At 47.8% G+C, this 25,302-nt stretch overlaps 2 protein-coding genes across 3 annotated transcripts; one reads left to right on the top strand and one right to left on the bottom strand.

Annotated features, from left to right (window-relative positions):
* Positions 1-2,497: 2,497 nt before the first annotated feature.
* LOC103062401 (cytochrome P450 2G1-like) lies at positions 2,498-8,647 on the bottom strand. Of its 2 annotated transcripts, none has more exons than XM_025171793.2 (9): positions 8,428-8,647; positions 6,393-6,555; positions 6,155-6,304; positions 5,667-5,827; positions 5,113-5,289; positions 4,326-4,530; positions 3,766-3,953; positions 3,157-3,298; positions 2,498-2,870 (listed from the first exon to the last, which is right to left on the bottom strand). In XM_025171793.2, exons 1-9 carry the CDS (start codon positions 8,644-8,646, stop codon positions 2,689-2,691), a joined length of 1,587 nt encoding a protein of 528 aa, XP_025027561.2. In that variant the 5' UTR covers position 8,647; the 3' UTR covers positions 2,498-2,688. The 2 variants fall into 2 exon arrangements, with proteins under 2 accessions (XP_025027561.2, XP_015744927.3); XM_015889441.3 differs by having other exon boundaries at positions 4,326-4,467.
* Positions 8,648-10,658: 2,011 nt separating this feature from the next.
* LOC103061996 (phospholipase A2 inhibitor gamma subunit B-like) lies at positions 10,659-24,675 on the top strand. Its single transcript, XM_007436122.4, has 7 exons — positions 10,659-10,977; positions 14,646-14,901; positions 18,947-19,051; positions 19,297-19,416; positions 21,172-21,324; positions 23,042-23,176; positions 23,781-24,675. Exons 3-7 carry the CDS (start codon positions 19,003-19,005, stop codon positions 23,987-23,989), a joined length of 666 nt encoding a protein of 221 aa, XP_007436184.1. The 5' UTR covers positions 10,659-10,977; positions 14,646-14,901; positions 18,947-19,002; the 3' UTR covers positions 23,990-24,675.
* The last annotated feature ends 627 nt before the right edge of the window (positions 24,676-25,302 follow it).

Raw genomic sequence — 25,302 nt, 5'->3', positions numbered from 1 at the left:
CACTTCCTCAGTTAATGGCTTCACAGCTTGGACACAGGAGCGACACACTTGTGGCAGAGTCTCTAAACTTCATCCTGACAATCAGATCCCCACACACTCCTTTTTGTTCTGTCTACGGGTCTAAGTAGTTGTATGGGGAAGGTTACCCATTAGAGGGGATTCCTGTATATACTCACGGATAAGTTCATCTTTGGAAATGCTGACCCTTGAATTTTTAACTGAAATATCATGAAAAATGCACCACCTGCAGATAAGCCAACCCTCAACATTTTGGTATGTTTCAATGTTCACAGTTGGCACATTTTTCATGGTGTTTTGGTTAAAAATTTGAAGATCAGCTTATCCATGGATGGGCTTATATACAAGGATATATGGGTTATATGGGTACTTTAAAAACGCTGAGGGAAAAATCTACCGTATATACTTGCAGATAAGCCAAACCCAATTTTGGGGGTGTATTTTGGCACCTGCTGGCCGTGCCTGGCTGTGCAAGGGGGGGGGGCTCCCACTGCTGCCCGGCAGGAAAAGGGGGAGGTGGTGTGGGGAGCTGGGGATTCTCCGGAGTCCGCTCCCTGAAGGATTGGGGCTCCTTTGCCCCCTGGGGTGGGCAAGCGAGGCGGGGGGGTGTTCTGGGCCGGAGGGAGGAAGGCTCCGCTACGTCCAGCTGCCGCCAAACAATTGGCCGGAGCGAGGCGGCAGTGGGCCAAGGGCGGGGGACCAGGTCATGTCCCTGGGGGCTTTGGCCCCCCCACTCTTGGTCCTTTAGTCCAGGCTGGCTAAAGGCAGACAATCAGTGGATTGTAAAGTAATGGCTGACCCAGAGAAATGTCTTAATTCAGTAAATACTTAAATGCAAACTTGGGTGCACAAAACCCTCAATTGAGTGGTGGTGGTTTTCTGAAAGTAAATGGCAGTTGATGGGGGCACTTTGGGTCTGGATAATGTGGGGGGGGGGAGGAGCTTTAATCACAATTACGATCCTGGCTCCAGAAAGGCTGCATTGCAAGGGAAGCCCTTTGTGCTCACGGCATCAGGCAGGACTGGCCCAGAGCCTCCTTCATCATCTTCACTCTCTTGCCCTGCCATCCTTTCAGCCATCTGGATGGTAGATTTCTTCTCCTTCTCCTTCTCCTTCTCCTTCTCCTTCTCCTTCTCCTTCTCCTTCTCCTTCTCCTTCTCCTTCTCCCTTTCTTTCTTTCTTTCTTTCTTTCTTTCTTTCTTTCTTTCTTTCTTTCTTTCTTTCTTTCTTTTTCTCTTTCTTTCTTTCTTTCTTTCTTTCTTTCTTTCTTTCTTTTTCTTTCTTTCTTTCTTTCTTTCTCTTTCTTTCTCTTTCTTTCTTTCTTTCTTTCTTTCTTTCTTTCTTTCTTTCTTTCTTTCTCTCTCTCTCTCTCTCTCTCTCTCTCTCTCTCCCTTTCTCCTTCTCCTTCTCCTTCTCCTTCCCTTCCGCCTTCTTATGCCTCTTCTTTTCCCTCTCCCTTTGCCTCCCCCTCTTCTCCTTCTCCTTCTCCTTTCCTTCTCCCCTCCTCTTCCTCCTCCCCCCGGCTGTGTCCTCACAACTAATTCAGATCATACTAAGTGGCTGCATTTGCTCAATGTTGTAGTTAGCATTAACCTTGATTAGGCTTCTTTTGTGGCTTAGCAAACTGAGTGAATGAAGGTCAGTTTATGGTTGAATGGATGGTGTGGCAACTCTGTAACTAAACTGTGCATGTTGTGTGAACGCAATCTGTGAGTCAAGGGATGTTAAAGGTGTCCTTACTCTGCTATTTCCATCATTTCTGTGTTAGCCGGTTTCCCTGGTTTCAAAATTGGCCCTGGGCTGTGAGGCTGGAACAAGCGATGCGATGCGAGTCAGCTGCTGTCTCAGACCCACTGAAGCTTGACTGGTCCATCCGGCTGGATCTTCTTGCTCCTGCTGAGCTTGCCCTTGGGGGCCTGTCACAGTCTTGGCCCAGAGTTTCTCTGCGGGCAGAGACTTGCCTATGTTGGCCAAGGAGCTGCCCATAACACCATGTACATACGCTGGTGCTGCCGGATAACAGTTCTTCTCCATCCCTGCAAGGTGGCTGACGGGAGGCCAGCGGAAGGCAGGGCCGCCTGTTCTACTGGCCCACGAAAGGGTCAGGAAGCTGAGACCAAGAGAATCCCCCCCCTTCTGGCCAACCATTCTGCGCCCCACCAAGCTCATGGCATGAGCTGGAGGAAGCAGCCCCCGGGCACCTTTTAAGCGGACTTTCTGGGCGTCACAGCTGAGGCTGCCCGACCCAGGAACAGCCTGGAGGCCGAGGGCTTCTCTGGACTTTTATGCCCGGTTATCCTTTCCCCAGCGCCCTGGGCAGAGCCCTGCTTCTCCGGCTTTGTTCTCTCTCACTCTTTCTGCCTTGCCATCTTTCATCTCGATTTACCCTGGCAATTGTGGTGGGATGCAAGCCTATAAGCAGACAAGGAAACAAGCCACACAGACCCACTGGCTTAGATTAAACCGAGACTCCGCGAGTTGTTATATGGATCGTTGCAAAACTTTCTATTTTCAAGGCCAATGCCTAGACGAAGCATCGTTGCCCAGCCCCTCGGAGTTCTCAGCCCCTCACACCTCTCCCCCATGAAAGTCCAGCTTGTGCAAAAGGACAAAAGTGACAAGAAGGTGGGCCGGGAGTACGCTCGCTCTCCTGCTTTGCCTCCCTCCTTTCAGCGGGGGACAACCGAGAGCTCGTAGAAGGGTGGGATGGTGGCAAAGCCCAACTCTTGGGGCGACAGGTCGATGTCCTGGGGGTCCATGGTGGGCTTCAGCCGGAACCTCTGCAGGACGGTGGTAAAGAAAAGGAAGAGCTCCATCCGGGCCAGGGCTTCCCCCAGACAAATGCGTTTCCCTGCGGGCAAAGAGGAGCAGAGTCAGGCCCTGCTGGCCAGGCTGGCCCGTCTTCTGGCTGAAAGTCGGGCAGAGCCATTCGTGGGCAGGCGGAGGGCCACCTTCCGCCCCTCGCCAGGGCCCCCCAGGTTGCGTCCAGCGTGTGCAAGAATGCGGAGACAGGCCTCTAATCCCCCCTCAGCATGGAAAAGCAGGAGGTGAGACGTGGCATAGAAGGAGGGGAGCAAAGCGCAGCCCGGAACCTGGGCAAGGGAACGTGTGGCGGGCGGAGAGGAGCAGGGCTGTACCTGAGGAGAAGGGGACGAAGGCGTCGTTCTTCTTCAGGTGCCCGTCCTCATCCAGGAAATTTTCGGGGTGGAAACCATAGGGGCTCTCAAACTTGGTGCTGTCGTGCAAGACCGTGCTGAGGAGTGGGTAGATTTCTGTCCCCTGAGGAGGAGAGGGCCCAAGTTCAGAGTGGCAGAGATTCAGGGCAGGCTGTCCCCAGGTGGCAGCACAGATGCCCACACGATCTGGGGAAGGCGGCCGAGAGCCAAGCATGTGTATCAATCTCCTTTTTGCGATGACAGGGCCGGGGCCTGTTTTGACTGGCGCTGAGTAACTGAGTTTTCTTACCCTTCTGTCCTGCCTATCCTCCAGGAACCCCCAGCAGCACCCATCGTACTCCTTTCCCCCTCGCACACCCCCAAACCCTGTAAGGTCGGCTGGGCGGCCAGAGAGTAGGGATTGGCTCTGGGAGGTTAGGAGAGCTCTACCCACTCAAGCTCTCTGCCTGATCCTGGCTTGTGCAGCCAAGCCAGCTTGCAGGGTGGGGATGTGCTGCCCTCCTCCCATGTCTGCTTGGCCTAAACCCCCACTCTCACAAAGAGGCTAAGCCCCCCGGAGGACCCCCGCACCTTAGGGATGAAGTAGCCTCTGAATTCGGTGTCACAGGTGACTGTGTGGGGCACATTCATGGGGATGAGGTCACTGAACCTCTGCACTTCGTGGATGACTGCATCCACGTAGGGCATGCGGCTGCGGTCTTCGATGTTCGGGATACGGTTCTGGCCAATCACACGATCGATTTCTTCATGCATCTTTGCTGTCAAAAGGTGGTCTTAAACTTAGTTACTTCGATTTCACTATCTCTGATGTATCTGAATGGAGCTCCCACCTCTGGGCAGCTGCTGAAGGACTAAAGAACTGGGGAGGCTGTTCTCCACATGCTGAGGTGGGCTGTTCTCAAGAGCCATCAGGCGAGCATTCCCCCTACCCGACCCTCACCCCATGGCAGGGGAAGCTTTTGGGCCTGATCTCATATGGGTAGATCTTATGCTGAAACCCAGGGCTTCTTGAAGCTTAAAGCAACTTTTCACTGGCCTAGCAATACATGTAGCTCTTCTCCCTGAACTTGGAGGGGCTGCTTCTTGGCCTAGGGACATGTGTTGGGGTGGGTCTTAACACCCCACCATACCTTGCACTTCGGGGAACTTCATCAGCAACAGAAATCCATATCTCAGGGTGGAGCTGACAGTCTCTGTCCCAGCAATAAACAAGGTTAGGGTGGTGAGCTCCAGGTTCTTCAGGTTGAATTCGCTGGCTGGGTTGTCTTTTTCCTGAAGACAGTTTGGAACCAGAGCACATGAGAATGTCTGTGGCCTGTGACTGGTGCTTTCTAGCTAGTTTGGGAGGAGCAAAACAGGAAAGGGACCACTGGTTGGAGCTGAGCGCGAGGAGACTGAGCAAAGCTCTGGTTTCCACAAAATAGAATGGTCCCTGTGTTTCTCATTGGACCGGCTGTCTCCACTGCCAGTCCCTTTCCTGGCTGGACCGCTTCTGTTCCCATCTCTGCCAGTCCCCTGACTGCCCTCTGCGGGAAAGGCAGCAAACGCTTGGCATCTTGAGGCTGCCCTCACAGGGCCTTGGAATAAGGGGGAAAAGGCTGCTTTAGCCCTGATGCGTCCGGAGAGGCTGTGGCCTGGGTGTGTTGTGGTGAGGGACCAGCGGGCCTCTGGACATCGAACACGTTCCCTTGCTTTCCCTTTGACCAGACCTGGAGGTTCTTTTGACAAGATCCAGCTGAGAAGCCAAAATCACCCAATCTTCCTGTCCTCTGGTGATGGTGTTTGGTCAGGAAGGGATGGCATGCTTGTACCCGCTGGCCCATCTTTTGCCCAGTGGCAAAGCCCCCTGTACCTGAAGTGTCACTCACAGCCTTGTAGCTGGGGGACACAATCGCCTGCTCACGCCCCGCATCCTACCTTCTCCATCTGGATCAGAAAGCAATCAATGTAATCCCGAGGGGAGTTGGGGTCCAGGGTCTCTTTGTTCTTCATCACCCTCTTGGCAATGAACAGCCTCATGTCTTCCAGAATGTCATAGATCTTGGTGTGTGGCCCCGGAAAGTATTTCAGGAGGTTGGCGTACATGTCGTAGATCTGCAGGAGACAAGGAAGAAAAGGATCTGTTACAAAAAGAGCTCACATCCGCAGGTCAGTATATAGTCAAAGTGAGTCAAATAAGGTGATCAGTCAATCAGTTAATGAATGCACCATTTCAAGAATAAATCAGCAGACATATTTGCAGAATATAGCCAATATGAGAGGAACTTATATAAGGAAGGATTTTTCTTTACAGGGCCTTTCCCTCCCTACTGGTTGCCACTTGTGTTTTGGACAACAGTTCCCATCCTCCTAAGCCGTGGCAGCTGTCCAACATGTTTGGATGGTACCAGCTTGGAAGAATTGTCTTAGGAAGTAGTAATCTCTGATCCTTCCATTTTGCTGAACAAAGGTGAGGAGCTGTGTAGAATCACCTGAGACCAGCCTGTGCTCATTTCCCGAAAGAGGTCATTTATCATCTTCAAGAGATCCAGGAATTCCTTGTCTTTGTAGTCAAAACGATTGCCAAAGACAATTGAACAGATGACATTGGACACAGCACAACTGAGGAAGAAGATGGGGTTGAAGGGCTTCTCTGGTGCAGAGAGAGCAAGAGAGCAAGAGAGAAGTCAATTGTTGTAGGAACTGCTTAGGCCAAAAAGGTAAATAATTTTCTCCTGATTGTTTTTTTTTGGGGGGGGGGGTCCTCTCTTCCACTGTACTTATTTATTTAGAGAGGAAGGGATCCCTACTCTTTCTGACTCCTCCTTGGGTCAGCAAAGAGGAAGACACACTGTGACACTCTTGTTCCGCCCAAGCTTCTCCTGCACATCTTGATATCTGACCTCAGCATTCCTATAGTGGTTGGTTGGCCCAAGGGCCTTTAAAAAAATTCCACCCCCATTTCCCTCCCCAACCTCACCTTGGGTCTTTTGCAATTCCTCCAGCAGGAACTGGGTCTCCTCTTGAATCCGCTCCTCAATGGATTTTTTCCCCATTCCAAAATTTCTCAGGATGCTCAGGGAGAACCGGCGCAACTGCTTCCAGCGTTCCCCATTGGCAAAGACCACCCCTGATGACAGAGGAGAGCAATGGGCCCTGAGGCCAGGAAAGAGTGGGCAACCTGACCTTCTCCTGCCCCACCAGGCTGGAGCTCTCACCATGTCCTTGGAAGGTCCTTTCCAGGGTGGCATTAGTTTTCCTCCCGGCAAATTCTTCAGCCTTGTCAATCAGGGCCTCCTTCACTGCATCGTGGCCACATAAGACCACAACTGGGCGGTTTCCAAAGTAGACTGTGAACACAGGACCATATTTTTCCCGCAACTGCACAGGAAGAGGAACCAAGGTATGGAGATTCTTAGATCCAGATCTCTGTAGCTAGATGGCCCCATGGAATAAACTCCTTGGAAAGGCCATTGTTCCATCTGAGGTGAATATGGGCCGCCACATTCACCAGCCAACTGCCTCTGAGGGCGAGAAACTGGGAATGGCTTATGTCCTTCCCAGAGACAAAGTGGGCCACTAGATGCTTCTTTCAGCTGCCCCACTCAGGCAACCATAGCATTCCTCTCTCCACATATGTTCTGTACTTTGAAAAGTGCATTGCATACCTGCCTTAGCAGGTAGCTGCCTCACCCAGCTTTGGCTGACTGATTATTTTGATTTATATAGCCACCCATCTCAGATTCATGACTTTGGGTGACTTATAACCATTAAAAGCTAAGCAAGGTCAGCTGGAGGTCCAACTTGGATGGGGAACCGATGGGGTTCCCAGGGCTGTAGGGCAGACTGAGAAGAAGGCAGCCCCTTCCCTAACTTTGTGAGAAACCCGAGGGGCGGCCTTGTCAAGAAGCAAGCCTGACTCTCAGTGCCTTTCCTGTGGAAACACGGAAGGGTTGGGACCCAGCCAAGCCTCCTTTGAACTTTGCTTCCTCAACCAAGTGCATAGAACCAACTGGACCTTTGCCAGTGGGTTATTGCAAGAACACAGTCAGAGGTCCTCTACTGTGGAAACGTGATTCCCTCACGGTTTTAAGCACAGTAGAGAAGGGCTGCTTCTTTTTTGCTTGACCTGAGCCAAGCCACCCAGCTCGCAGGACTGTTTTATAGACACAGTGCAGTTAGTGGCTTAATCGCCTTGTGATTTACACAGATGTTTTGCAGCGTAGCCACTGAAATTGCTGTAACCTACAATCTTAATGCCAGAGCTCCTGCTTCGTTAATGAGTAATTGCCTTGAGGATCCTGTTGTTGGAACAAGAACAGAAATATTAAAGTTTACTAAATAGACATTCATTTACTTATAGCGTAACATACCATGTTGCCAAGCCCTGCCTGTTTGGTCCACAGAAAACTTGCAAATCCCCAATCTCCCACCAAGGCAGAAAAGACCCCCCTTCTAAAGTATTGGAAACAGAGCTTCAGAAATCCTTGAAAATGGCTTGAGTGGATCTATTGGCAATGGTGGCAGCCTCTGGAACCTTCAAATGTGTAGCTTCGGAAAGGAGCTCATTTTCTTCATTGTCAACGTCCCAAACGCGTGCACTATTTAAAAATGGGGGACAGCTACTATAGATTATAGAATCGCTCCCCAAAACAACCTTAATACCCGGACTGCATGTTACACTTTGGGGGGGACTGGAAGTGCTTCCCTCGGCAAGCCGAATCGCATTTACAATGTTCCATGTGGGAAGCAAACCGTTTTACTAGCACCTTCATGCTTCTCCAGTACTGCTTTCGTCTGGAAAAGTGCTCAGTGTCCTGGTCTGTGTGGCTCCCCAACAGGTAGAGCTGTCTGATCAGAAGATGATAGGCAAAACCTGAGATATGATGGCAAACGGGAAACCTTTCCAGAGAGATTTTTTTTTCAGCCTTCACGTAGGTATGAATGCTTAAATGGAAGCCCAAAGAGAAGGAAAGAAGATTCAGCCCGATTTCCTGAAGGATCCTAACTGAAGTGACAGGAAGGTGGACGGTGGAAGGAGATGCCTTGGAATGCTTGAGCTGCAATGACTCAGATCACTCAACTGCTGTGTGGTCTGGAGGAGACAGAGGGCACTTGGTCGAGAAGGCTGAAGAGCCGATGACCCAGGAAGGTGGAATCAGACGAGGGGAGACCGCCAGGTTGCTTGGGAAGCGTTTCTGACCAGCTGCTCAGACCCTGGGGCTTCTCCTGTGACAAGAGGGGTGGGCTTACCTTGAGGAGGGACTGCAGGGTTTTGGATGCCTTGATCTGCAGGAAGTTCCCAATCAGGGGCAGAGGGGTGGGACCAGGAGGCAGCCTGCCCCCGGGAGAAGCCCTTCTCCTGGCAAACAGCAGGGCAAGGCACGAAAGGTAGGCGATCAGAAAGAGGGTGACTGCACCAGCCAGCTCCATTGTGTGACCTCTGCCCACTTTCGCTGGGGTTCTGGGCATTTAACTAGGGCTGGGCTTGATATCACCTTCTGGATTGTGTAAGAGCACCAGGTAAATACATTAAATCGCTAATCTCTGACACAGGTGCCAAATCGGGAAGAAGTGTTTCTTGTAGTGCAGTCATATGACCCAGGATCCCCACTCATGTCTCTGGAGTGCCCGAAGACGTGGGCCATACCTTATCTCCTTGCCTTGCTTTTTTTTCCCCCTGGTGCCCATGGGGCAAGGCTGCCCAAGCCCCAGGAGGGTCCTGGCATTGGGGACCTCCCTCTGGCTTTCCAGTCCAGGTGCTCAGCGGGCCACCAAGACCACCTCACTGCAGACCTCTTTCCCAAAAGCGTTCAGGAGCTGAGCTCGCCAAAGCACTCCACCAGCACCCCGGGAGCCCCTCGCGTTCAGCAGCCCCACCCAGAGACCTGGAGAAAGGGGAGGCAATGGCAGGCCTGGGAAGAATGACCAGGCAGATTCTTCATGCAGTGCCAAGCCCCCAGTGAGATGAAAGAGAGATTTGGCTGGAATGGAAAGATAGTGCTCAGCCTCTGCCTCTCACTGACTGACTGATTGATTGATGTATTTAAAAGGTTTGCAGGACTACCCTTCTTAAAACACAACTCTGGGCAGTTTTCCATAGGGTTCAAGTTTAGGAGAGCAGTTGCACCCGGCCGGGTGGGAAAATCTGCATTGGATGATCATCTACCCCGACTCAGCTGACCCATCTGCAGGGAGAGACAGCTGCTTCCAGGTGTGTGCCAAGCCTTGACTCAGTGATCAGGAGCCCAGGCGCCCACCTTTATGGCAAACCCAGTGGCTCGCACTCCGTGCAGCAGCCTACCCAAAGCTGGGACCCTGCAAATGAGTTTGGGCTGCAGCTCTCAGAACTGGCAGCTGGCGTGGCCTCCGACTGGCCCATGGACTTTGCTGCTGGGTGCCCTGCATGCCAGGATGTTCATCTACAGCAGTGTTGTCCAAACTTGGCCACTTTAAGATGAGTGGACTCAACCATGCTGGCTGGGGAATTCTGGGAGCTGAAGTCCACTCATCTTAAAGTGGCCAAGTTTGGACAACACTGATCTACAGCAAAGCAAAATAAGTGAGGATGTCACCAAGAGCTGAAAAGTTCCCTTGCTCAATATGGTCATGAAGTCCAGGGCCTAAAACTCTCTCACGGCACATCTCACCCCACCCCGCATGTACCTGTGGGCCAGAAGTGGGAACTGGAGGGCAGAAGGGAGACCAAAGCAGGACTTGTTTCTTTAATCTGTCTCCCCTCCTATGACAACAAAGCCCACCCAGATGCTCATGGCCCCCTGGGATGAGCAAGACTTCTGGAAGCCACTCAGTCCCAGAGGAGCACCCAGATTAGGAAAAGACTGCCCCCCCCCCGATATTTTGGGCTGCCTTCCCCAGGTTCTCCTCTGGATTCTCTGGAGTAGCCTCCAAGGCCACAGGAGTGACAAGAAGTCCCCACCAGTTGGGCTGGGGTGGAGGCTGAAAAGCTCAAGTGACATCTGTTCCAGCCTGGTCTTGCCTTCATGTGCCCAGGCCTCTGCCCCCTGTGCACAACTGGACAATGCTTCCTTCTCCCCCTCCCTTCTCCTCCCCTCTAACTTACAGGGAAATGTCACTCCTCCCGCATGTTTGGTTCCAAAGTTTTCAGCTTTTAGAAAGAGAACTCAGCGGCTGTGTGGCAGTAAGCTAGCCCTGTCTTCCCATGCTTTTGGGTTCTCCTGAGGAGGCATCTGCTCACCCTTTCCCGAGCCTGGCCTGAAGTCCACGCATCTATCCACACAGCTGCTGGGCTGGGTTCACCCCACCCATCGTTTTCTCTTTTCAGGTAGATTCAGTTCACCTTGGTTCTGTTTCTGCCTAGAAGCAGGATTGTGTGAGTTAACCTTTGTAAGTTAACCACTTTGAAAATGAGGAGGGCCCTGGAAGTCCTTGATAACAGAGAACTTCCCAGGAAAGCAGGACTTCAGGCAGACCTGGAGAAGCAGGCTCACCTCTCCCGCAGGAAAATAACTGAACTTTGGAGCATGGGGGTCGTGCTGGAAGGAGGATGCAAGGAAGAGAGTGGTGGGCATCATCTTGCTCTTTAATGTGCTACAAGATGATACCACGAGAAAATAGAAGACATTTTTGAAAACCCATCAGAAAATGTTGGAAGCTCTTCATTAGCTCAGATTGATAATTTCCTCTGTCTATTGGGGGTCAATGTATCTGGAAATAACTACACAGGACATACCCTGTGTAACCTGCCCTCTCTAAAGGGGGAGGGGAAATCACAGAAGACCCCATCCATGGGAGCTTGTATCTCTTCTGGGAAGGTGGACGGTAAGTGCCATTTTGATAGCCTGCTTATCGGGGAATGAGTCCATGCCCAGGGCACGTGCGGGGTAGGCGAGAATTGAGTGATCCAGACACACCTCTGTACTTTGAGGGAGGATCAGATTCCGAGCTGTTCCCTTGCAAAGGAATGTGGGCTGTGGGTGGGGTGAGGAAAGCAGGGCAATGCCAGATATGTGGCCATCTCTTGAGCCAAGCACAGTAACTGAGAGCCTTCTTGAAGGGGGCGCAGGGGATGCAGAGCCCATGCCCAGGTTTGGCTCCATTGTCTCGGCCCTGCCCTTTTCTCGGCTGGACGGGCTCTTTCAACGCAGGAAAGAAGAGCGCGCGCTTTTCCCACAGGGCTCCAACAGACAGACAGACAGCTTACCCCGGGGGTGGGTGGGGGGTAAAGAAGGCCTCTGAGTTCTGCTGGGGGCACCAGCTACACAGATGGGGCTAAAGCAGCCTTCTTCAACTGTTTGGGACTACAGTTCCTATCACACCCAGCCAGGTTTTGCTGAGGGTACAAGGCACTGATCTGCTAACCAAGAGGTGCCCAGGGAGAGCTGCTAACCAGTGATTTATGAAGCCCTGGTTCTTGCAACCCATAATCCTCCCTAAGATGAAAAGCAATTCAGGCCTTTCTTCTACAATGTACATTTTTAAAATGCAGATGTCAAGAGCATTTGTGCAACTGACCTCACAATTAGCTTGACTTGCAAACTTCGACTGTATAGTAAAACTCACAAATGTGCAAACTCGTGCTGACATGCTTACTTTCAAGACAACCATTGCATGGTTACAATTCACAAAGTCCTCTCTTTGGAGAGAGGGGCTGGGAAGACACACATGTCAGTTTGGTGGCCAACTGACTTTCCTGCTCCAGAGGGGCCCAAATCAGCAAGCGGCCTGAACCCGACAAGGGTTTCAGAAATCTCCTGCTGCCTGCATGCCACAGGTTTTCCTTGAGCAAAGCTTCCCTCTAGTGGCCCATTGACTTTGTGAATTGTAACCATGCAATGGTTGTCTTGAAAGTAAGCAGTCAAGGCTTGTCGAGCAAAGCAGAAGGAGCTTCAGGGTCATTCACGCACACCCCCTCCCTGCAATTCCATCTCTCTTCTTGTCTTCCAACCTGTTCCAGCTGAGAACATCCCCAAAGGAGTTGGGGCTCACAGGGGTTCGACCCCTGGGATTGCACTCCCACACAGCTTCCTGCTCTGCTGCTGCTGCTGGATTAGCTGAACCCCCACATCTGATCTAGGGTAACCCTAACTCTTCCTCTCTGACACTGCCCACATGCCCAAGTGCCGTGAACAGAAGCCTAGGTCTGGTGGCCATTTCACCTGTGGGAAAAAGACACTGTGCTTTCACGCCCACGTTTTCCAAAGATTTCACTAAAATCATAGAGAGATCAAAGAGCGGAGGAGAACCTTTATATGAACCCTGGAGTTTTCTGCTCAGCCAGTATGGACCCCCCCCCCCAGCCACCCAATCCATTGCAATGCCCCTTGTTGGCAGACATCTGAGAAAGAAACGTCAGCTTTGGATGTCCTCCTCTTCTCCACCATGGCCCCCTCCACCTCAGAAAGGATCCAAGAGGAAATCAACTAAACAATTGGGCAGAACTGCCCCCCTTCAACAAAGGACAGGCTGAAGCAGCCCTACTTGGGCGTGGTGCTCCATGAGATCCAGAGATTAATGCACTCAGGGTGCCCCCTGCCATGACATGCAACACTGCTTTTGCGGGGTACATAACCCCAAAGGTACGTGGGTGAGATTCTCTCCAGCATATGGACTTCAGAGGTACAATGAAGAGGAGCAGCAAAATGCGGCAGCCGATTTCTACGTTGAAGTAAGAGTCCCACAGTCCGCCAGTTCTGCCCTCCTGCAGGATGGGATATGCTAACCTTCCCCAACTGGTGCTGTCAAGGTTCATGGCAACCAGAGCTCCCCCAGAAGGCAACCCACACAGCAGGCCCGTTTTCAAAGAGCTAGGCGCTCACGCAGGACATTGTCTTCCATCTCTTCAGATGGACAAATGGACAGATGGATGGACAGATGGGCGGACAGACAGACGGACGGGCGGATGGACAGATGGACGGACAGACATACGGACAGATGGACAGACAGACAGACACGTTCCTACATTGCAGCTTAAAAAAAACATAGGGAAAAGAGGGTTTGCTTTATGGTGGTTAAGTGGGGGGCAAGGGGGGAATGTGCTTCACTCAGCCTGGGGAGAAACTGAATGGTCCTCCCCTGGAAATATGGGGCTGAATGTTGCATGAGCTCCTGGGGGGAGGAATTCTGGGAGTTGAGGTCCACACATCTTCAAGTTGCCAAGGTTAAAAACACCGCCTGAGTCCATCACAGCTGTGGCTGTATTAAATTGAAATGAAGCACTGTGGAGCTCTGCTCCAAGGAATATAAGAAGGCACAGCATGGAAAACAAGAGCTTTGGACTAAAAATGGAAAACATGGGAGTGGGTGTCTTTGCAAGGAGCTGAGAGGGGGAGGGTGGAAGGACAAACTGCCAGAAGTGAAGAAAATTGTTCCATGCTAATGTCAAGGGCAAAGTTTTTCTCTCCTTGGTCTGGCTGCCAAAAAAGCCCAAACTCCTTCAAATGGCCTACAAGCTGGTATGTAGGTTTTGTAGGAATAAAGTATATAAGAAGTCAGAGCAAGTAGACAGGGTGAAGGTGGTTTCTTCTAGGTTTGGCAGGAAGTGTTCCTGGAGTGAGAAGCCACTGGAGAGGATGTGGACCAGAGGAAGCAGCAGCTGAAGAGGCCAGGGACCGGACGATCCATGGTCGGGGCAGCGCGGAAACCAAAAACTCACCCAAGAGACTGAAGGAAGATTTCAACACCGCTTTATTTCCTACAGTTGCAGGGCTGTTCTTTGTCCTCTACGCATACACAGAGTTCCAGAGACACCAGCCCCTTGAAGGCATGACTGTCATTTAGAAATCTGAACAGTAATGGCACAAACATTCAGATTCTTGTGGAAAGTTTTCACTCTGGCCAGGTGGAGCAAAAGAGGCACACCCCAGCTAAAAGGGCATTGTAGTCTTCCTGTTTTGCTAGGAGGTCCCACTTGCAAAAGCCCAAAGCCAACTTTAGGGTCTTTGACACAAGCATGGAGCCACTTTAACCATGATATGAAAAGGATTCTATTTTAATGTATTTTGTTAAAAAGACCTCAGTTTAATCTTAAAAGCAGCTTTTCTACCACGATAGCGTTACAAGCACCATAAGAGGTTGGAACAAGGAAAAAGTTGCGGCAACTGAAGACAGAAGAGAAATAAACAAAGGGGTGCCAGGAAAGAGAATACAATGGCCGTGCAAACACCAGGTGATTCAGGCATTAGCAAACTGGCTTAACAAGGAAAGAAAATATTAAATTTGTATTACTAAATACTAAAGTTGTATACTAAAGTTGCCAAGGGAGTCAGGAAAAACTGCTTGATAAAGAAATGTGGGGAGGCAACAACTGGGGTTGGAAAGTCTTAATTCTGGTAGTATTTAGCTAGGAGTCACATAGATGCTTGGTCATCGTGTACCTAGGCACTTGGTCGCTAGGATATACTTGTGAATAGGTTCTGCCCTGAGCTTGCACAATAACAAACATCTCTGTAATTCAATTGTGCTGCCTGCGCGCACATTTGTTCTTGCAGTCAGGAAGCAGCCGGCAGCCCATAGTGGCGATTGGCCAAGCAGAAAAAGCACAGCTCTGCCCTTGGATACTCTCCAACTGCTTCCTTCGTTGGCTGTCCCCAGAACAGTCTGGCTGAAGAAGGCTGACGTTCCTCCTGTCTCCCTCTAATTTCTGGAATCAAAGAAGGGCTCAGGGAGGACTCGCTTTCAGTCTGGGAATCAGCCTGTCTTTCCGTTTGCCTGCTCTTACTTCAGAACGCTCCAAGGCTTTATATGGTAAGACCATCTCTTTTCCTTTGGACCTTTGGTTTCTGGTAAGGACAGTGACAATTGGACCCAGCTCCACGTGTTGCAAGAGTTTTGAAAATAAAGCATTTCTCTCTCCCTCATCTCTCTCTATATTTATATCTGTCTGTCTGTCTGTCTGTCTGTCTGTCTGTCTGTCTATCCATCCATCCATCCATCCATCCATCCATCCATCCATCCATCCATCCATCCATCCATCCATCCATCCTCTCTCTCATCTTCTCTCTCATCTTCTCTCTCTCTCTCTCTCTCTCTCTCATCTCTGTCTATATTTATATCTATCTATCATCTCTGTCTCTGTCTCTGTCTCTGTCTCTGTCTCTGTCTCTGTCTCTGTCTCTGTCTCTGTCTCTGTCTCTGTCTCTCTCTGTCTCTCTCTTGTCTCTGTCTCTCTGTCTCTCTCTCCGGTGTGCCAGATGAAGAGAGCACGTAACAGAATCCACACGAGCAGAGAGGGCAAGGAGAGATGGGTGAGTTGGGATGGGCAAAATTCACAGCAAGGTCAAAATTCCCTTCTCTGTCATGATTACAAACAATATGTTTTTTTCCAAAAATATTACCAAGCACAGCACCTCCATTTCATTGGATCCCAAGCATATGGAGAGGGAAGGTGAGAAGTGAAGGAAACAGCTGTCTCTCCCCACTTCCACTCCCAAATGCATATACCTGCAATAATTAGCCTTAGGGGGAAAAATTCTGCATAAAGGAAAATGTCCTCCTTCCGTTTTCAGGGTTGAATGCAGCCTATGGGTGTGGTCAGGTGGAACAATGCCAGAGATAGATCTGGGGGTGGAAGCAGGGGTGCCCACAAGGAGGGGTGTCAAAAAAGTCAAGATCACAGCCACAACCGTGTGATCAAAGCCCTGCGCCTTTTTAATCTACATCTTGGCTTTTTAAAAAAATGTTTGGTACTTTTTTGACAACCCCCTGCCCCCTTCCAACACCCTGGATGGAAGGGTTTAGTCTCTTCTTTGGCCTTTGGGCTAGGAAGGGACCACAGAACATGGAAAGGGGAAAGTCATATCTTTCTCCCCAGCCATGTTGTTTTTTTCCCTTATCCTCTCCTACGTTCAGAGGTGTCCATAGGGTATGTCAAAAAAGTCAAAACAGAGGCTGCAACAGTGTGATCAAAGCTCAACCCGCTGGAACTTTTTTTTAAAACTCTATTAGGGCCGATTCTGGTCTCATGACAGCTCCCAGAAGTAGCCCATAGACAGGTTAGAGTTAGAAATGACTAGCCAAATGCTCCCTTCCCCTCAAATAAGAACAGTAAAAAGTACAGCCAGGCCAAACACTTTGCTGGCACAAAACACAGAAAATTTGTCATCCACCCAAGGGGAACATTCAGCTGCTAGAACCTGGCTCAGCTTACCAGTCTGAATCAACCTTCTTTGCCTCACAGGACTGGCATGCTCTTGAGACTGCTAAGAGCACTAACCCCATGTCTAAACAATAGAACTAGCATTCTTTCAGAAGTCAGCTAAACTTATACTTGTAAAGAGCCCCCATAAGACCCAACAAGAGCTTTGGGAAGCCTTGGTCATGCACTCTGTGTGTGAATACCTGCATGGATGTCACAGAGCTGGTGTCTCCTGGAACCCCCACCAAAATGGCCATGGGAGGCAATGCGTGGGAGCTGGGCAGATCCTATTTGAGGTGGTGTCTGCAACCAGTTCGTTGATGAAGGGTGCTAGAACTTTGTTGGGAAAGGAGGAAAAACACGACTGAACTTTAGAACTGGAGCAATTAAAGGGGACTTTAAGATGCCTCAGCTGTGGGCGGTGGATGACAGAGACAATGTAGGATATGGCTTAAAAAAGAATCCCCAGGGAATGTTCGTGCTGCATTTGGGGGGATGTGAGATCTTAGCTTTAGAGGTGCCCCAAAAGTCTGAAACAGATGGGAAAACTTTGGTTCTAGCCTTCTCTTTTATACCCTTAAAAAAAAAAATTGTTTTCTTTTTCTCTTTTGACAGAAGAGGAAGTACAGCGGCCTTGCCAAATATGTCCCCACCCAAGCTGCAGGTCCTGATACCGTGTTTTTCAAAACTATAAGCAGCAAGCAATTCAGGATATGCAAACTGAAATATTCATATTTGATAAACAATCACCCGCGCAAGGGCTATGACTTTTCATTTATACTTTTTTCAAGACTTTGGAAAAGGGGTTTGTAAAATAAATGTGCCTTTGGCCCTCCATAGTCTCTCACGCAGCCTCTGCCTAACATAAATATCACTAAAGGCAGTGGTGGGAATATGTGGCCCTTCAGATCCAAGGTCAGCAAGCTTTTCTGACCCCACCACTGGCTGTCATCATGGCTCAAGTGCCCCCGCCCCCAAAGTAGAGATTGTACAAGATCATGGCGTTGCCTTGAGAATGGCTAAACTGTTGTAAGAGTGACAATGGTCTTCCCTTCCTTTTTTGAGGGGTCTCTGTGTGTGGGTCTGCCAAAAAAGAGAGAGTGGAAAACTCTGATATAAGCCCAGTAGCTGGAAAGAACAGGTTGACTAATAGAGAGCTAATGTGCGAGTAGCTGCTGGCATCATTTACAGCAGAGGTAGGCAGTCTGATGCTCTTCACATGCTGTGGTCCCATGGAGTTCAGGATGCTAGCTTGTACTTTTAAGCATACTTGCAAGGATGGGTCCTGTCTTGAAATTGGGCCCTGAGTTTGGGTTGAGCAGGTTAAAGGCCACATTTGACTTTGTGTAGAGTATCAGAAGGTAGATAGATGATAGATCTATCAGATGACTGGTATTGATAGAGAGAGAGAGAGAGAGAGAGAGAGAGAGAGAGAGAGAGAGAAAGGGAGATAGTGGTTGGAATTAGGACAGAAACTAAAATTCATTTCTATTACTTTGTGTGTAGGTCTTTGAGTCAATCCTGATTCTTGGTGACTCCATGGACAAGTCTGTGAGGTTTTCTTGGCAAGGTTTTTTGGAAGTGGTTTGCCATTGCCTCCTTCCTAGGGCTGAGGGAAAGGGACTGGCCCAAGGTCACCCAGCTGGCTTTGTGCCTAAGGCAGGACTAGAACTCACAGTCTCAACTTCTAATCCAGCACCTTTAACCACTACACCAAACTGTTATCAAGATATTGAATTAACTTTAGAAATACAGTGGTACCTCGGTTCACAAACTTAATTCGTTCCGCGACTCTGGTCGCAACCCGAATTGGTCGCGACCCAAATCAAATTTTCCCATAAGGTTCAATGTAATTACAGTTAATCCGTTCTGAACCATATGTATTTTTTTTTTAAACCACAAAAATATGACACAAAGTACAATACGAAGAGAGAGAACGCTAACCTTGCTCGATGCGACTTCTGGCGTGGAGGACAGGAAGGCGGGTGGGGAGGGGGTTATTGCTTGGAGGGAGAGTTCCCCTCGCCTACAGGAAGCCACGACCATGTGTCAGAGCAGGGAAGATGGCCGCGGGTCGTGTTCGTCACCCGATGCGGAGTTCGCGAACGGAAGTAAAATTTTGCGAACGGTGCTGTTCGTGACCCGAATTGGTCGTGAACAGAAGCGTTCATGACCCGAGGTACCACTGTATTTAACTTTCTTCCTCTTCCATCATGTGTTTTGTAGGGTCTCCTTTCTGTCACAATAGCAACTTTTTGAGGTTCTTGTTATGTTATGGTGAAGTTCTATGTGTATAACAGGAGGGACAAATGAGAGATGAGCTTTTCCTGAAGATATCTGATTCTGTGTGTGAAGCTGTCTTATCTAGCAAAGGAAATCCTCAACCAGCCTAGCACTTAGTGGGCTAAAGGTATTAATTGTATAAAATGTGCCCTAAATGCCTCTCTGACTCTCTACTGCACACATAAGAAAGAGGATATTAGAAATCTTTGTGCTACTCAAAAAGATTTCCACCCAGTTTGAGAGATTCCAAAATGACAGTCACCCTTAAATGAAAAGCAAAGAAGTAATTTTTACTGAAGCCATCTGACCACTGATCAGCAAGAGAGGATCTGATACCTTGTGACAGGAGCCCTGACCCTTTTTTATTTTCAGGTCCTTGAGGACATCTAGAGAGAAATAAATATTTGCACGGGGCATCTCTTTTCATCATGCACGTTCTTCTGCGATATTTCCTCCTCTCTGTGCTTCTAAGAACAGGTAAGGAGTGAGTTTGTAAGATCACTCTAGGACAGGGTTTCTCAATGTTGGGAACTTTAAGATGTGTGGCCTTCAACTCCCAGAATTCCCCAGCCAGCCACCGCCTGGGACCCACCAAATGTAATTCCCTGAGAGACGGGCTCCGCACCATGCCTTCTCTGCCAGCCCTTGTCAAGCTTGTGGGCTTGGTCTTGTCTTCTCTGGGTCATAGTCTGCTTCTTCTACATTATGGTTCTGTCTTCCAGGTGCTACTTTTCAGTGTGGAACCTGTCAGAAAGATGGAGCTTCAACCTGCACATCCTCACTACAGCCCTGTAACGCAGGTGAACATTCCTGCCTGAGTAGGCTGAATATAGACATCACAGGTGGGTGAGGACCATTGTTAACCTGACAGTGGCCAGGTAGACAACCCAAAAACATTCTCAGTGGCATCAGGTTGACAAAACTTTTGTTCAAGTTCAGTTGCAAGTAGGATTGTCAACGGTAGATGTCCAGACAACTCTCATGGCAATTTTAGCTATTTTTTCTGTTCATGGGGCTCTTGCAATGAATTACTGCTCAGATTTACAACTGAACATTGTGAGGAATTTTGTCAGCTCTCTTAATGGAGACAGTGATTGTCAACTAGTGTCAATTGCTATTAAGTCACTTTGTTCAAGCTTTTCAAAACTAAATTATTCCATCCCAGCCATGTGTGTTCCAGGAGGAAAGGCAATGCTCCTGGAATGAACAACGGGCTAAAACAGTTTTGTTCCTTTTAATACCTGAGATCTGAAATGTTTTAGAAGCACTGATTCTACTACATCCTTAATGTCAGAAGCTTTTAGAACCTTGGGAGAGAATAGTAGGTCATATTTTGTAGTCCCTCCACAATGGAAGAATTCTTTACAATCTGAGAGTTCATGTTGTAATAAAGTATGTCAGAAAAAAGACAGATTCATCAGCTAACAAGCAAGGGAAGGTGGAATGTCACAGAAAGAACTCCAGAATTATTTAAAATACCCAAGAAGAAATAGAAATCATTAAGAAAAGATTAAAAAGGATGTTTCAAAATCAGATACAGACAGAATTAGCTCCAGCTTTTGAATTTAAAAATCAAGTCCAGTTCTGGAAGACGGTTAATGGGGGTATGAGATCAAACTTCCCCAAAGCAATGGTTATGCCATCTTAATGTTGTACTTAAGATTGTAAACAAGTAGATACCAGCAAGGTTCCAGAAGCAGCAAGTTGATTATATGGTGAAGTATAAAAAAAAAAACTAGATTATAGAGTACCATTTTTTAAAAAACGTGGATTAAATAAACTTGACTGGTCATATCCCCCTGGTAGAATTTAATCATAGTGCTACAAACCTTTTTAAAAAGGGGATCATTCATTGCCCATTCATTAATATAGACTGTTTACTCAGATAGATATTCCTTTTTGCCAGAAACCAAAAGGAATGTTGGGTTCAATGGGTGCAAATCACAGAGGAAAAATTAATAGGTCCTGGATTCTAAAGTCATACCTTAAATCCGAGGTGCGTAATTTGAATAAACAAGGAACGCATACATCCATAAGTCTTGGATAGCTTTCCAAAGCTTTTCCTAAAGATGCCACTGGATGGTAATTTTTAACCAGGAAAATCATTAAATTCACCGGGAGTGATTAGATTAACTGCACTGACTTCCTACAGTTTCACTCTTGCCTTTAAATTAAATTACATATCATTTTTTCCCTCCTCCCTTTGTTTATGCCCCACCCACTTTTGGGAGTGTGATTTCCCCTTCTCTGCCATTTAAAGGAGTGGCTCTCCACCCCATTAGGACCACGAAAGCAAATATGGAGTAAAGAGAATGACCTTGATAGAGACAAGAATGGTCCGTTACCAAAGCAGCAAAGAGGGAAACCTTGCTTGAGTCCAAATGAGATTATGAAAACATCTTAAACAGACACTCCCCTAATTCACATGAATATAAAAGAGGGAAGAGGGGAAATACAATCAGACTTGCAAGGACATGTCACTATAGCCAAATAAAAGTAGTTTTTAGTCTTCTGGGATGTCTGTTTCATGGTCTGGTCTGCCTTGCGGGACTGACACTCATGACCTCAATGCCTCCACCTTCCACTTTTTCCTGCAGGTGACAAAAAGCATACCAGGATAGAGATGGGTTGTGCACCCCCTTCTCTCTGCAACGCTCAGCTTATTCGTCTGGCTTTGGGGAAAGGAGTTTACATGACAAAAGTGTCAAGTTGTTGCAACACTGATAGTTGTACGCCTCCCGCTCCCTCAGGTAGGTCTTCTCTTTTTCTGCCCATGCAACCACTTCACCAATATTGGTTGTGCTGTCAGAGAGCAGGATCTGGATCGGGAATACCAATGTTAAAAAATTCTTGGCCAGGATTATTGACGTAAGGCAGTTGCAAGAAATTCAAGAGTGGTGAATACAGGTACCCGTGGTGTGGGGTGAAGGTTGGGGAAGTGACAAAACGTTATCATCATACAATCTCTACCCTTGTGATGGAATCCTCTGATCCTGGGAAGGAAAGTGGGCGATTCCAAATACCGCAGAACAAGAAATGTGAACATTTTTAAAGTATCAAGTCTTCAGTAGCATCTTCTCCTTTAAACCAGGAGTTCAAGAAAGAAGGTCAAGGCAACAGGGAGACCTTGCTTTAATGCACTACTTATAAATGAGGGCCAAGGAACACATATCTAGTTTCCAAGTTTCTGCAATCTAATCCCTGTTTTCATGCAATAAAAACACCTACCCTGAGTCCAGAAGGATCTTACTTCCTTAGTTGTGAGCTGGTATAAGGGGTTTGACTGGTGTGCAATATCACTATGCAAGTCCAAAAAGGGTGGAGCTTGCAAGAAGACACACATTCTTTCGTTGTGGCCTCATCATGGCTAAGAATACATGCCTACAGTGTTGAATATAGGTAATCCGTGACTTATGACCACAATTGGGATCAGAATTTCTGTTGCTAAGCAATGTGGTCATAAAGCAAGACGTCACGTGACTGGATCGCTTAGCGACCATAATCCTGGCAATTCCCCTTGCCATCGTTAAGCAAATTCCACAGGTTGTTAGCCAAGGACCCACCCCAATCCAAACCATTCCAGGCTTGGCCCCTCCCAGCCCAAGCCTCAGGAGTCTCCAACTCTCCCCACCCGCCTATCTCCCCTCCCATCTCTGCCCTTTTGGCTGCCGTGCACCAGGCTGGCAAGCAGCCCCAGAACCGTGTGACGCTGGGGCTGCAAGAAGCCCCTGAACTGCTGCAGCAGTACGAAGCTGCAGCTGTCCTAGCCCAGCTACCCCAAGCCGTGCGAAGCGCAGCTTTCCGAAAGCTCCAGGAGCCCCATGTGGGAAACATTTGCCGGAGAAGCTAGGTCTGAAAAAGAGACAGCGAGGCGCTTCTGCTTCAGCCATGCAGGCTGGGTGCAAAAGGTCAGTGTGGGGAACTGGGAGAGAAGGCAGCTGGGTGAATGAATGCTACATGGGGCGGCTTGGGGTGGTTGGCTGGGGTGTCTGCAGCTTCATGCTATACTGTGGCTCAGGGGCTTCTTACAACTTCAGGCGTGGGTCGTAATGAAAGTCCCTTTGTTCAGCGCTGCCATAACTTCAGACGGTTGCTGAACAATGGTCGTAAGTCGAGAACTACCTGTACATCTACTTTATTAGTAGTGTACCTTCAGTAGGAGATACACCTGGCTAACTTCATCTGGGTGGGAAGCTAAGCAGGGTTGGGCCTGATTAAGTGTTGGATGGGAATAGTCATGGGGAAGTTTTTTCAAAAAAATAGAAGTGGTTTGCTATTGCCATCTTCTGGGATCTGTTTTGACTTCTCCAAAGTCAGTCCTATAATTCTGGGATTTTCTGGTGGCTTCTCATCCAGATTTAGTTTCCAGGTGGGCATTAATCTGAAGTCCCAGAAGGGCATAGCTGTTTCTATGAACTCTATATAACTTGTCTGAAGAAAGTTTCCTGATTCTCTTTTGTTTTGCAGAGCCTTCATTAAACACCACTTACAATGGGAAATACTGTCCAGTCTGCTTCTCAGAGACAGACCCCTGCTCCGATAAAGCTGTTCTGAGCTGTACTGGACCTGCAACATATTGTTTTGATTTTACCATTCTTAATGGTATTTATAATTCTGATTTAACCAAAAAAAACCCTCTCCTCTGCTCTGAGATTTTTTTTTTTTTTTTTAACCACAAAGATTGGGAATGATCAGAACTCAGAGCTAAGTAAAACATGGCATTGGTTGTGGACATTTTTTCCTAATGCTGAACCATTCACTCTCCTAGAATTTGACATGTTTCTGTTTTTGTCTGCAAACCACAAACCTGCTTAGAGAATTTTTAAGTAGCGGCAATAATAATTTGTTTCAGTTACTTTGTGCAGTTTTGATTCTTTAATTGGTGTTGTATTTTTTTTCAAATTTTGCTGGTCATTGACAGCATTTCATTTCATTTGATTCTTTAATAATTTTGAGTATGTTAAATATGTTGAATACTATAAATATGGGCAATGCTTATATTCTTCTGAAACTATAAATGTCAAAAGATCTCAAGCTCCTCCCTCCCTCCCTCCCTCCCTCTTAATTTATTGATTTTTCCACCTTCTTAAAGTTGGCTATCGTGGGGAAATGATTTTGAAAGTAATGTTTTTGATTAAGGAAAAAAAAAAGGATGGAATTTGTGCCCTACTTCACTAACTAACTTCCCTTTGATTTTCTTGTCTAGCTACTACACATAAAGAGAGACACATAAAAGGATGTGCCACAAAAACTGTCTGTAATACTCTAAAAGAATACAAAGGACCACTTATAGGACCATCAGAAATCCATAATGTAATCTGCCAAGAAGCTAAGAGCAACAGCAGTTGTTTATCCCTCGAATTCTTCCTCCTGGGTCTTCTGCTGATGAAGACTTTCCTCTTTAGTGCCTATTGAAGAACCGTGTCGGACTGTTTGCAGAGGGTCAAATTGAGTTCTCCACTCAATTTCCCCAGTTTGGCCATTTGAAGCTATTTTGTTTTTCTTTTTACCTGAAGAAATCAAAGGCTTGTGAGATTGAAACTGAAATGAGATCTGGCATTGCTTTACTGATCCATTGATGAAGTTGGACATCAGGGCTGCAATAAATGTTGATGTGAAACTCACATTGGTTAATCTTTGAAAGTCCCAAATGGCATGGAAGATATTTTATCCTGGATCCCTTGTTTGATTGACTCCCTGGCTTGACAAATCTTTAGATTGTGTGTCTGTTCAGCAGTCTACCTGGCGTCTCAATATGGTGGAGGTTTGAGATATGAGCTGAAGCTTCATTTCAAGGACGAAGGTCCCATTGTCACAGCGATCTAGCTAGACGCACTACTGTGACAGTTTCACCTCTTATCCATAGTCAACCAAGTCTTTTGTTCAGAGCCTTTGGAGGAGGAGAAGCAGAAGCCACCAGCTTTTGGGTGCCATGCTGCATCTTCTGCTAGAACCAAGAAAATCCTTTGATTTCTCAGTCAGCTACTGACTTTGGCTTCAGCTGCTTTGCTTCCATTGAAGATGCAAACTTCCTGCCTCATCAGCCCAGACAAGTCTTTGAAAAGTCAAATATATAAGAAATAAAATACATATGCTGTTTATTTTCTCAACTGTCATATTTGGATAAAAATTATGTTTAGGTTAGTTAAATGGGTAATGATGTAATTTTGGTGAACAGGGGATGTTAATTCTTTCTTTCTTTCTCTCTTTCTTTTTCTTTTTTCCTCCATATTGATGCTGCTACCCTTTAATCTCAATTGCGGGAAGAATATACCCATCCTGCTTTTCAATTCCTGCCAACAGCTTTCCTCACAGTAATGGCATTTATAAACATCTGGGCCAGGTGTTCATTCCCTGCTCCCAACAGATTGGGGTTTTAAAAACACAAATCTCTAGGCCCGAGAAAGAGGGGTGAAGACCTTAAGACAGAGAGTCTCCTGTGTTCAAACCGTCTACTTCTGCAGGCCTACACAGGAGAGAAAATGAAGATTTTTTCCAAGGCAGGGATCTGCAATTAGAGCTCAGACTGAGTGAAATCTCTTCCTTCTCATAGCTTCCTCTGGATTCCATCCAACAGGAGATGCCCACAGTGATGATTGAGGTAGTTTCACTTTAAGAAAAAACAGAATCTTAGAATCTGGGGTGGCAGTTACTGGAGCTGGGAGCTTAAACTGGTGCAAATATTTTGGGTTCATTTAACTGGTAGTGGCTGCTGGCAATAAGTAAGA

Source organism: Python bivittatus, unplaced genomic scaffold, assembly GCF_059951505.1.
Source record: "Python bivittatus isolate LINGU-HERP-01145 unplaced genomic scaffold, Pbiv_v1 ctg000310_np1212, whole genome shotgun sequence".
NCBI classification, from domain to species: Eukaryota; Metazoa; Chordata; class Lepidosauria; order Squamata; family Pythonidae; genus Python; species Python bivittatus.
The sequence above is the reverse complement of the archived record's forward strand: the minus strand, read 5'-3'. Positions and strand labels throughout refer to the sequence as shown.